At 42.0% G+C, this 12,527-nt stretch overlaps 1 protein-coding gene across 1 annotated transcript; it reads left to right on the top strand.

Annotated features, from left to right (window-relative positions):
- Positions 1 to 299: 299 nt before the first annotated feature.
- Positions 300 to 12,056, top strand: LOC110539131 (neuropeptide FF receptor 1-like). Its single transcript, XM_021626101.2, has 3 exons — positions 300 to 598; positions 10,347 to 10,446; positions 10,648 to 12,056. The coding sequence occupies exons 1-3, from the start codon at positions 334 to 336 to the stop codon at positions 11,477 to 11,479; spliced, it is 1,197 nt and encodes a 398-aa protein (XP_021481776.2). The 5' UTR covers positions 300 to 333; the 3' UTR covers positions 11,480 to 12,056.
- The last annotated feature ends 471 nt before the right edge of the window (positions 12,057 to 12,527 follow it).

Consider the following 12,527-nt stretch of genomic DNA (forward strand, 5'->3'; position numbering starts at 1 on the left):
TTCTTTCTTCGTCAGTTTCATGTACTTGTTTCAGTAAGAACATATGTGTCATTTGATGGTAAAAAATAAGAACAATAAATCACGATGGAGTGGATTCGTCCAAATGGCAACATTGTATGATGACTAAAGCTTTTTTTCAGAGAATGTTTGTGCTATGGCTTTATCGTTTTTCTTTTATATTCCTTGCGTTTCTTTTAAAATATACATTTGTATCTGCTAGGTTTCTCTGCCAATATGTAGGCTATAACACGTTTTTCTGATGTGATTCCATTTGGAAGGTGACTTGTGAAAATGGAGATTGCGTCACTGAATGAAACTGCTGTGAACAGCACCATGGACAGTGCCACTATGGACAGAGCCAACCGCACCTACATGCCTTACTACCTGCACTCCACCGGCATGTCTGTCATCTATATCCTGTGCTATATGGCGGTTCTCCTGCTCTGCGTCGGGGGGAACGTGCTGGTCTCCCTGGTGGTCCTCCGGAACCGCAACATGCGCTCTGTCACCAACCTCTTCATCCTCAACTTGGCCATCAGTGATCTGCTCATTGGAGTGTTCTGCATTCCAACGACTTTGATTGACAGCCTAATATCAGGTGAGAAAGTGGAGGGAGCAGAAATGCGTAGGGCACATGCAGAAATCGATGCGGGATCCCCTCCGTAAGGGGAATCATATGGTTCTGGAGGCGAGAGTGTTAACTTTCTAGGAAGGGATCAAAGGTTTCAGTCTGGCTTTTACAGCTCGAGGCTGTCTCCAGTTGAGTCAACCAAGTGTGAGAAAGTCTGGAGTGAAAAGGCTGATTTTCAATCAACTTGCTGTTGATAATTAATTATTGCATACCCACTGGGCACACCACATCATTTCAACGGGGAATTTTGGCTAATATTTGGTTAAGTTGTTCAATGAGATTTCAACCTTTATTTACCTACTCAAAAAGACAGCCATACTTTTCTTGAAATCCAAATGTTAGTTTAATTCACTACGCTTTCATCCATCTATAAAAAGGACAACAAAATTCCAAAGGAAAAAGTTAAAACAATGTCAGATTTTAGTTAGTTGTCATCTAAAAATGTGTTATCACTGCACTTTCAACAATTTACAAGCACAATCAATTTCAAATGGGAATACAATGTCAGAAATGTTGTATTTATACAACTACTTCATCTAAAAGCACAAACAAATAACCTGGGCCTGGTTTCCCATAGTGTTGGAATTTAGGCTAACTTTTATTTATTTTTTATTTAACCTTTCGTTAACTAGGCAAGTCAGTTGTGAACCAATTGTTATTTACAATGATTGCCTATCAAGTGGCAAAAGGCCTCCTACAGGGACTGGACTGTGATTAAAAATACAAATGTAGGACAAAACACACATCATGACACCACAACACTACATAAAGAGAGACCTAAGACAACAACATAGTATGACAGCAACACATGACACAGCCCGGTAGCCACACAAAATGGCAGCAACACAAACACGGTACAAACATTGTTGGGCACAAACAGTACAAAGGGAAAAAAGGAGAAGACAATACGTGTTTTAACGATGCATGTTTCCTACAATGGCCGAAACAGCACCCAGAGAAAATTTCGCTGAGTGTGTTGTTGAAGCATGTGTTTTCTACCTATTGGATCAAAAGAAAGGCAACGATGCTCTCGGATCAGCATTCTCCATTCAAATCTTACATTAACGTTCAAATTATTCCACAATAGTGACGACGGATCAGCTCCTAGAAAGATATTATTACCTATGACTGCAAATATTGAGGTGGCTAATTCCAACACTTACCCTATAATAATGCACTAAAATATTTGGCACATCATTGGGCACCTTAGGCTACACATCATGAAATATATTGAGACAAATTACAGTCAGTATCCTACAAGTAGCTAAATATATCTCAATTGAATGTATTTCAACATAATTGAAATTGGCCTAGCCTATAGCCTACTGTATTTATTGTTTAATACAGTCATCTCTGTTTTATATTTTTATATTAAGTTTTATACGTCGCAATTGCAAAGACATTGGCAACTTTGTATTTGTAGTCAATTTTGTTTTCTGAATTATCGGCGGTCACAGAGAGGCGGACAAACCATGTGATGTTATGTTTAGCGGAGATGTTCTGTGTATAACATGACGCTATGGGCAAAAAAAACATCTAATGACGCACTTCGTTGTTCTTTGAGTGGTCTGACGCACACTTCGATTATGAGTGTTTTCAAGTGAATCGTTAATAACGATGGTTTTGGGCAGGGGCGGAGTTGTGGGAGGACCTTTGGGGGCTTGCCCCGCCCAAATTTATCTGCTTGCCCTTCCAAATAAAATATTGAAATATTGATAATTTATTTGACCGAGATTCGCGCCGACAGAAAGATGCATCAATCTCAGTTAAAGTTTCCGAGTGAGCGAAACAGCGACCCTCTGTCTCAGTATGTGTAGACCATGTATCTGATGCTGTCTGGACCAAAAGAGTATGGCATGTCATACTATTTATGTCCATACAGCATCAGTTGCATGGGCTACATATAGAGGGGCGCTGTTTAGATCACGCGGATGCTTTGTCCGACGATAGAGTGTCAGCAGAGAGGAAGCGGCAAAGCGAGAGAGCACTCGCCAAAATCTGTCCAGTATAAACCCAGTGCGTTTCTATGGGAATAATATGCAGACCTAAACTTGTCGTCTGCCTCCCAGCCTTTGAGACAAAGACTCCCATTGTTAAGGTGGTGACTTGAGCATCTCATCATGACAGATCTCTGGTTTAAGCCTCTTGTGAATTGGAAAGGAAAGTTAAAATCAAAATCAAATTGTATTGGTCACATAAACATATTTAGCAGATGTTATTGCAGGTGTAGCGAAATGCTTGTGTTCCTAGCTTCAAAAGTGCAGTAGTATCTAAAAATGTAGAACAATACACAAAAATCTAAAGGTAAAGAATGGAATTAAAACATATTTAAATATTAGGACAAGCAATGTCGGGGTGGCATTGACTAAAATATAATAGAATACAGTAGCATATGAAATGAGTATATCAGTATGTAAACATGATTAAAGTTACTAGTGTTCCATTATTAAAGTGATTCCATGTCTATGTATATAATGTAGGGCAGCAGCCTCTAAGGTGCATGGTTGAGTAACCAGATGGTAGCCTACTAGTGATGTCTTGCCTTGAGATAGAAGCTGTTTTTCAGTCTCTCGGTCCCAGCTTTGATGCACCTGTACTGACCTCACCTTCTGGATGGTAGCGGGTGAACAGGCAGTGGCTCAGGGTGGTTGATGTCCTTGATGATGTTTTTGGCCTTCCTGTGACACAAGCACAGGAAATGCTGTAGATTTCCTGTGCCCCCGGTAATGCGTTGGGCAGACCGCACACTCCTCTGGATAGCCCTGCGGTTGTGAGCGGTGCAATTAGCGTACCAGGTGGTGATACAGCCCGACAGGGGGCTCTCAATTGTGCATCTGTAAAAGTTTGTGAGGGTCTTAGGGGCCAAGCTGAATTTCTTCAACCTCCTGAAGAAGTGCTGTTGCACCTTCTTCACCACACTATCTGTGTGGGTGGACCATTTCAGATTGTCAGTGATGTGTACGCCGAGGAACTTGAAGCTTTTTACCTTCTCCACTGTGGTCCTGTCGATGTGGATAGGGGCTTGCTCCCTCTGCTGTTTCTTGAAGTCAACAATCAGCTCCTTCATTTTGTTGACGTTGAGGGAGAGGTTATTTTCCTGCACTGTGCGGGTGTACAGTGCACTATTAGGATGCTGGAATTCCCAAAAGTAAATTGATGTTTCAACAAAATTATATTATTACTCCTGTCTAAATAAAATCATTAAAAATACTTCACCATGGAGCTTGACTTACCCACAGAGGATCATTATCTTATTGTTATTTTTAAATGCTGTAGATTGTTTCCTTGCATGCATATGTAAGAAGGTGCCCATTTGGCAATGTCTTATTTCTGATTGTCTTAACTCACCACTCATGTTGTCTTCGCCTCACACGAGGCAACAAAGTCTGTTTTTCTATCAGCCATTGCGAATGAGTGGAAACGTCATAAAAAAACTGCTTTTTGTCCCAAGCTCACTGGTGCAGGAAACTTTGAGGGCCCGGAATAGGCTAGTTGATTCAATGTTGCAAGTTTCTTAGAGACAGCTTCCGGACGGACCCTGTGATAATTTGATACAATGTTGAACTTCACTAGCAATAGCTCAGGTCAAGACAGATAAAAAGGGAGGCAGACAGGCGGAGAAGAGTGTGTCACGTTCTGACCTTAGTTCTTTTGTTATGTCTTTGTTTTAGTATGGTCAGGGCGTGAGTTGGGTGGGTTGTCTATGTTCTTTTTTCTATGATTTGGGATTTCTGTGTTTGGCCAGGTATGGTTCTCAATCAGAGGCAACTGTCAATCGTTGTCCCTGATTGAGAACCATACTTAGGTAGCCTGGTTTCACTTTTGAGTTGTGGGTGATTGTTTTCTGTTGAGTGTTTGTTTCTGCACCAGACTGAACTGTTACGGTTTCGTTCGTTCACTTTTTTTTTTTTCAGTGTTCATTTACGTTATTAAAAGATGGACACTTACCACGCTGTGCATTGGTCTCCTCTCCTACTCCTCCTCAGAAGAGGAAGAGGATAGCCGCTATAGAATCACCCACCACCAAAGGACCAAGCAGCGTGGTAACGGGCAGCAGCAGCAGCAGCAGCAGAGATTTCCAGACTTCTGGACATGGGAGGAGATCTTGGATGGCAAGGGACCCTGGGCACAGCCGGGAGAATATCGCCGCCCCAAGGCAGAGCTGGAGGCAGAGCTGGAGGCAGCGAAAGCTGAGAGACGGTGGTATGAGGAGGCAGCACGGCAGCGCGGCTGTAAGCCCAAGAGGCAGCCCCAAATATTTATTGGGGGGGGCACACGGGGAGTGTGGCTAAGTTAGGAGACCTGAGCCAACTCCCCGTGCTTACCGTGGAGAGAGAGGGACCGGGCAGGCACCATGTTATGCCGTGAGGCGCACTGTGTCCCCGGTGCGCAGGCATAGCCCGGTGCGGTACATAGCAGCGCCTCGTATCGGCCAGGCTAGAGTGGGCATCGAGCCAGGTGCCATGAAGCCAGCTCAACGCTCTGGTCTCCAGTGCGTCTCCTCGGGCCGGGGTACATGGCATCAGCCCTACGCATGGTGTCCCCAGTTTGCCAGCACAGCCCAGTGCGGACTATTCCACCTCAACGCACTGGGCTTGGCTACAGGGAGCATTCAGCCAGGTAAGGTTGGGCAGGCTCGGTGCTCGAGACCTCCAGTGCGCCTTCACGGTCCGGTCTATCCGGTGCCACCTCCACGCACCAGCCCTCCGGTGGCAGCCCCCCGCACCAGGCTGTCTCTCCGTCTCCTCCCTACAGGTGCTCCCGCCTCTCCAGCGCTGCCAGAGTCTTCCTCCTGCCCAGCGCTGCCAGAGTCTCCCGTCTGTCCTGAGCTGCCAGAGTCTTCCGTCTGTCCTGAGCTGCCAGAGTCTCACGTCTGTCCTGAGCTGCCAGAGTCTCCCGTCTGTCCAAGCTTCTCCAAACTTGAAACTCATGAGTTGCCTATGGTCTTTACTACCTACACCCATTCAGTGGCGATTTTAGCATGTAAATCTTGGTGGGGCAAACTCCCCATTTTGTTTTTAGATGCATGACAGCAAAGCCACTACACAACACAGCACAACACTAAACAATACATTATTTGCACTATAACGGTGACAAACTGTGCCCATACTGTTAGGGCCTACATAAAGCTGTCCCAACAGCAGAACTTTCCTTTCTTCACCACCGCTACACCTACACAGCGGAGCCTTGTCTGGCAGCTAAACAGTTCATTCGGGGCGACTGGTATCCTAGTGGTTAGAGCGTTGGACTAGTAACCGAAAGGTTGCAAGATCGATTCCCCGAGCTGACAAGGTACAAATCTGTTGTTCTACCCCTGATCAAGGCTGTTAACCAACTGTTCCTAGGCTGACATTGAAAATAAGAATTTGTTCTTAACTGACTTGCCTAGTTAAAACAAATTCAGCCTCATTTACTGCCTTTAAAAAAAAACATAGTGGTTTCTACTCACTCCTTGTGGATTTATGTAATTCGATAAAAAGCCTATTTGTTCAGCACTTTCAAAATGGACACAGACAGAACTTCAGATAGACATTAGTTCAGATAAATTTAGCATCATGTCGAGGACTTAACATGTCTAGCTTGCTAGCTAAGATTTTGAAAGTATGTTGTTGATATGATCAGTCCAATCAAAGCTTTGTAGATATAACGTGATTTGATGTCATTTTATCTATAGTCAATGACCTTGAGCCTTCTAGGATGGTCACTTCTAATGTAAATCTATGGCAGCACCCAAGGGAGCTTGAACTGCCTAGCTCTCCCGGTAGATTCTGCGATGACACTAGAGAAGATTACCAATGCCTAAGCTCTGTATTTTCCACTGGTTGCCCCTCCACCACAGAAAGCACTGAGCTAGGATGAAACATCTATATTTTGGAGCTGCCATATTTAAGAAAGCAAGAAAGAGATCATGATTGTATTTGGCTTTATTCTCTCAATAAATTCGTTTTTACATTGTTCGCAAACTGATATGTGACACAAATTAATGCCTAAATAACATGCTCTGCCCCACCTGCCGTGAATGACAGGTCGCAACTGTACCCATTTATTAAATGTGTTTTGTCTGCCACACATAGGAGGCCCTGTGAAAAAACTGTCACGCCTGCTCCCGCCCACCCTCTCTGGCGCTCAAGGGCACCAGGCTGCCCATCATTACGCACACCTGTCAACATTGTTACAGGCATCAGCACTTCATTGGACTCACCTGTACTCCATCACGTTTTTGATTGCATCCCCTATATCAGTCTATTCCTCAGTTTCATACCCGTGCCAGTATTATTGTCATTATGTTTCCCTTGTCCAGACGATGTCTGCGTTTCGTTTCATGCCCGTTATTCATTAAATGTTCACTCTCTGTACTTGCTTCTCGTCTCCCAGCGTCTGTCCTTGCACCAGGTCTGGTTTTGGGAAACAGCTCAGAGATTTAATGATGCGCCTACAAAGGTTCTGCCCATGAATTTAGGCTTAAAATGCTTTTCGGAGACCGGGCCCTGTATTGCAGTTGAGATTACATTAAAAGTACATTGCAAGTGATCAATGTTGTTCAAAATTCTGCACATATTATTATAGCAATTGTGTAGAAAATCTGCAATCTTTGCATGTTATCTTGAAAATGCACTCTTTCTCTGGTTAGGTCTACATAAGAAGACATTTACAATAGGCTAACCTCAAAATGTGGCCATGGATGTGTTACTCATTTTAAGGTTGAATAAATACTGTTACATTCGTTTGTATCATAGCCTTAACTTTAGGCTACTGTATTACAAAAGTATTATTGCATTGTGTTTGGTTTACACATTGGTCCAATATCAACATTTAAAGGATAGCCTATCTAATGCTTGGATTGTGTCATCTGAGCCACTGGCTTAATCCTACTCTTTAACTTAGATTTTTGGTTTAGTTGGAGACATGAATCCAGCATATAATTTGTTAACTTGTAACAAGTTAATAGAGTATTTTCTACATTGCAAAAGTGTAATTGAAATGTGTGTGATTGTCAATGCAACCAAATATCAACATTTGAAGGAAATGTATCTTTTGTGCCACTGACTTAGTTTGGTTTTAATTGCAGTTTGTCTCCATGTTAATAATTGATATGTTGGATTCACGTCTCAATCTCAACCAATAATCAAAGTTAAAGAATAGGACTAAGTCAAATCAGACTTTATTTCAAGTTCATTTCAAATTTAATTTAGTTGAGATAGAGGTGAATCCAACATATAGTTTAGAATTAATGTATAGAAAAAACAGACTAAATCAGTGGCACCAATGGATCTATGCAAGCAGAAGATCTCATTCAAATGTTGATATTTGTTTGCACTGACAACCAAACACAATACAAAATCCAGTTTGTCTACAAATATTAATAGTTGATATATTAATAATATTAAATGTTGGATTCACGTCTCCATATCAACCAAAATCAAAGTTAAGTAATAGGAATAAATCAAATCTATGCAAACTTTAAATGCACTTTAAATAGACTTTAAATAGACTTTGACTTTTTTTTAGGTTGAAATCGAGACGTGAATCCAACATATTCCAAGTGTTGTGTTTATGTACTGACATGTATGTGTAACTGATAGATGCACACACACACACTACATGTTAATGTTTTTAAATGTATGTCAATTGTAAAGTCTTTTGTCTGTAATGTCTTTGCGTTATGTGTCGGACCCCAGTAAGACTAGCTGTTGCAATTGGCATTGGGTAATGGAGATTGTAATAAAGTAATTAAAATCAAATATTAATGATGAATTTGAAGATTACATTTTAAATCAACCAAAGCTTGAAACCATAGGCCTATAAGGCTGCGTTTACACAGGCAGCCCAATTCTGATATTTTCCACTAATTGGTCTTTTGACCAATCACACCAATTTATGAACTATGTTTTGCATATTTTAGTTGAACCCTGGATTGAATTGAGACAATAGCTGTTTATGACTTTGCAAGTGTTATATAGGCCAAAATAGTACAATTGATGATATATGACTTACAAATATATATGGTTCCATTTCATTTGCTCTGTCAAACCTACCCTTTGGCATGACTTTGATAGCAACAGTGAATATATTTAGTGATATATCGGTACTAGTCAGTGACAAAATAAAAGCTAAGCAGGGTAGGGCATGGTTAAAACCCTGGATGGGATAGCAAATGAATAGTTGTAGATCAACTCTCAGGTAATAGGTAGTGGATGCTACATTGAAGATCGGACGTTGTTTCAAAGGTACCAATTATACATATTTTATACACAGTTTGTCTATGTTGAAAATTGGTTACTATGATGACATAATCCTGTGGTTGAAATTTCACCCTCAAAACAAATGTTTTGACTTTTTTCGAATCCAATGTACTTTCCATGTAGATGTCACAATACATTGAAAAATGACATTCAAACAATGTTGATTCAACCAGCTTGTGCCCGGTGGGTACAGTTGAAGTTGGAAGTTTAAATACACTTAGGTTGGAGTCGTTAAAACTCGTTTTTCAACCACTCCACAAATTTCTTGTTAACAAACTATAGTTTTGGCAAGTCGGTTAGGACCTCTACTTTGTGCATGACACAAGTAATTTTTCCAACAATTGTTTACAGACAGATTATTTCACTTATAATTCACTGTATCACAATTCCAGTGGGTCAGAAGTTTACATACACTAAGTTGACTGTGGCTTTAAACAGCTTGGAAAATGCATGGCTTTAGAAGCTTCTGATGGGCTAATTGACATCATTTGAGTCAATTGGAGGTGTTTCAAGGCCTACCGTCAAACTCAGAGCCTCTATGCTTGACATCATGGGAAAATCAAAAGAACTCATCCAAGACCTCAGAAAAAAAACTGTAGTCCGGTTCATCCTTGGGAGCAAGGAAGGTACCACGTTCATCTGTACAAACAATAGTACGCAAGTATAAACACCATGGGACCACACAGTCGTCATACCACTCAGGAAGGAGACGCGTTCTGTCTCCTAGAAATGAACGTACTTTGGTGTGAAAAGCACAACTCAATCTCAGAACAACAGCAAAGGACCTTGTGAAGATGCTGGAGAAAACAGGTACAAAATGATCTATATCCACAGTAAAATGAGTCCTATATCGGCATAACCTGAAAGGCCGCTCAGCAAAGAAGAAGCCACTGCTCCAAATCCGGCATAAGAAAAGGCAGACTACGTTTTGCAACTGCACATGGGGACAAAGATCGTACCTTTTTGGAAGAATGTCCTCTCGTCTGAAACAAAAATATAACTTTTTGGCCATAGTGACCATTGTTATGTTTGGAGGAAAAGGGGGAGGCTTGCAAGCCGAAGAACACCATCCCAACCATGACCCACTGGGAATGTGATTAAAGAAATAAAAGCTCAAATAAATAATTCTCTCTACTATTATTCTGACATTTCACATTCTTAACATAAAGGGGTGATCCTAACTGACCTTAGACAGGTATTATTTACTAGGATTAAATGTCAGGAATTGTCAAAACTGAGTTTAAATGCATTTGGCTTAGGTGTATGTAAACTTCCAACTTCAACTGTATCTATTAAATGTATGCATTTTCCATCCCTTTCAGGGCCATTTGCTCCCTTAACGCAATGTATATCCACACATCTACAGTATAAAAATCCATTCTCAATCGAAACACATTAAGATTCGTTAAGATTAAAATATTTGGTGTAGCAACCGGGCTACCGCTTGTGTGTAATGCAGTCTTTCTTACCAGGATGGCCGTTTGGCCAGATTACATGCACCATGAGCAACCTGGTCCAGGGGATGTCAGTGTCAGCATCAGTCTTCACTCTGGTGGCCATAGCTGTTGACAGGTAATCCACCACCACACCACCGCACTATCCTGTCACAGATCTGTTTGTGCTCTTGTCAACTCCATTGCTATAATTGTCAAGCCAAACATTTCTCTCTGTGGCATTCAGTCTCTCTTCCTCCCTACCCCTTCCTCTCTCTATCTTGCTCTCTCTCTCTCCCTCTGTCTGTTTTTTTTCCTCCCTACCTCCCCCTTCTCTCAGGTTCACAGGTATTGTGTACCCCTTTAGACACCGAATGAGGCCTGTGACTGCTCTCGTCACCATCCTCTTCATCTGGGTGCTGGCGTTTGCTATAATCTGCCCCTCGGCTGCTACCCTGACCATCATTCACCTGGAAGACACCTACCTGGTCCAGGACAACCAGACATACCCTGTCTTCGTCTGCTTTGAGAAATGGCCCCAGCCTGAGATGCGTCGTGTCTACACCATGGTCATCTTCGTGCACGTGTACCTGGCCCCCCTGGGTGTTATCAGCATCATGTATGGCTGCATCGTTGCCAAGCTCTCCGTCAACCTGAGGCAGGTGAGGCTGGCAGAGGTGCGGAGGGCCCATTCCCAACGCAGGGTTAAAGTGATCAACATGCTGATCATGGTGGCAGTGCTCTTCATGGTGTCATGGCTGCCTCTGTGGACGCTGATGCTGCTGACTGACTACAGGGATCTGGACACGCAGCAGATTGACTTCCTCAGCAGCTACCTGTTCCCTGTGGCCCACTGGCTGGCCTTCTTTAACAGTGGGATTAACCCCATCATATATGGCTTCTTCAATGAGAACTTCCGCAGGGGGTTCCAGGCTGCAGTGGCCTGCAGGGCCTGTTCACAAAAAACAACAACAGGGGTGGTTAATACACGCTTCAACTTCCCGCCCCCTAACAGAGTATTTAACGAGAACCCTGAGTCTTCTGGTGGGAGGAAAGGCCACTGCTCTAAGGGCACTCCTAAGGTTATCCCACATGCAACCAATGGAATCCTCCTAGATGATATTAACAGGAATGTTGGACTCAACAGGGTGATTGGAGCCTGGGTGGAGTGATTATATTTAGGGCTGTGACGATTATAGATTAATTGTTGTGCAAATGGCCATGGTTATTGCCATAATTGAGCTTGTAATGCATCTTTACAAATTAGCTATGAGATACCTAATGAATACAACATAGTTTTGTTGACACACCCCTGTCTCAAAAACAAATTGTTTTGACTGCTGGGAATTTTTTAAATGAAGCTTCTATTAACTATTAACCATGCTGTTCTGCTTGCAAAATGATAACCAACGTTACCCACCCATGTTGTAGGTGTGGTTCCCTTGCACACACTGAATAAATGTAATTCAACCACTGAAAACCTTCCCATTTTCTGGCCAACAGATTTCATTCAATAGGGTTTTCAGTACATTTATCTAAAGCCATCCCTTTGAATACGGTGTACCTTTAATTAAAATGTTCTCGACAAACTCACTACAATATGTATCAAGAGAATGGGTTCAGAATAGGGATCAATCGAAGCAAGCCATGGAAATACACACATATTCATCACCAATTGGTAGATTTTAAAATACTCTGATTTTATAGATTATTTAGGCTTAGGAAAGTATTTATAAATCATACATAAACAGGGTTGGAGAGCCTTCATACACAAAATATATTGGTGAATGAAAATTACAGTGGTTTGATTTATCCTGAAAGTTGCCATATTCAATAGATCAACCCATTAGATATTGGAAGGTGAGAAAGGTGTACAATAGAAGTTGAACAGTAGTCCAATAAATCCACAGACTGTGATGACAACGGTCCAGTCGCCATGAACGGTGCGCCAGGCTCCAGGTTTAAACTGCTATGTATGGTCTGCTTCCCGTAATGATTTTAAAAAGGCTACGTGTCCCAAATTATTGCACAACTTGTAATACGCTAATACTGTATGTCCACTATTAATAGCGACCCTCCGAAACATCCACATGGACGTGACAGAGGAAAGAAAGGGAGGCCTAGACGATGTAATGGAAGGATGCAAAATGTAGACTACAAATTTAAGGAAATGAACAGTCCCTGCACTAAAGTGACAGTTATTATGTACAGTGCCTTCAG

The sequence above is a fragment of the Oncorhynchus mykiss genome, chromosome 12 (assembly GCF_013265735.2).
Source record: "Oncorhynchus mykiss isolate Arlee chromosome 12, USDA_OmykA_1.1, whole genome shotgun sequence".
Taxonomy (NCBI): Eukaryota; Metazoa; Chordata; class Actinopteri; order Salmoniformes; family Salmonidae; genus Oncorhynchus; species Oncorhynchus mykiss.

Excerpts from the sequence above, each read along its gene's own strand:
- LOC110539131 (XM_021626101.2), top strand. The coding sequence starts at position 334 with ATGGACAGTGCCACTATGGACAGAGCCAACCGCACCTACATGCCTTAC. Across the intron at positions 599-10,346 it reads GATTGACAGCCTAATATCAG|GATGGCCGTTTGGCCAGATT; the intron begins GTGAGAAAGTGG and ends CTTTCTTACCAG. Across the intron at positions 10,447-10,647 it reads GTGGCCATAGCTGTTGACAG|GTTCACAGGTATTGTGTACC; the intron begins GTAATCCACCAC and ends CCCTTCTCTCAG.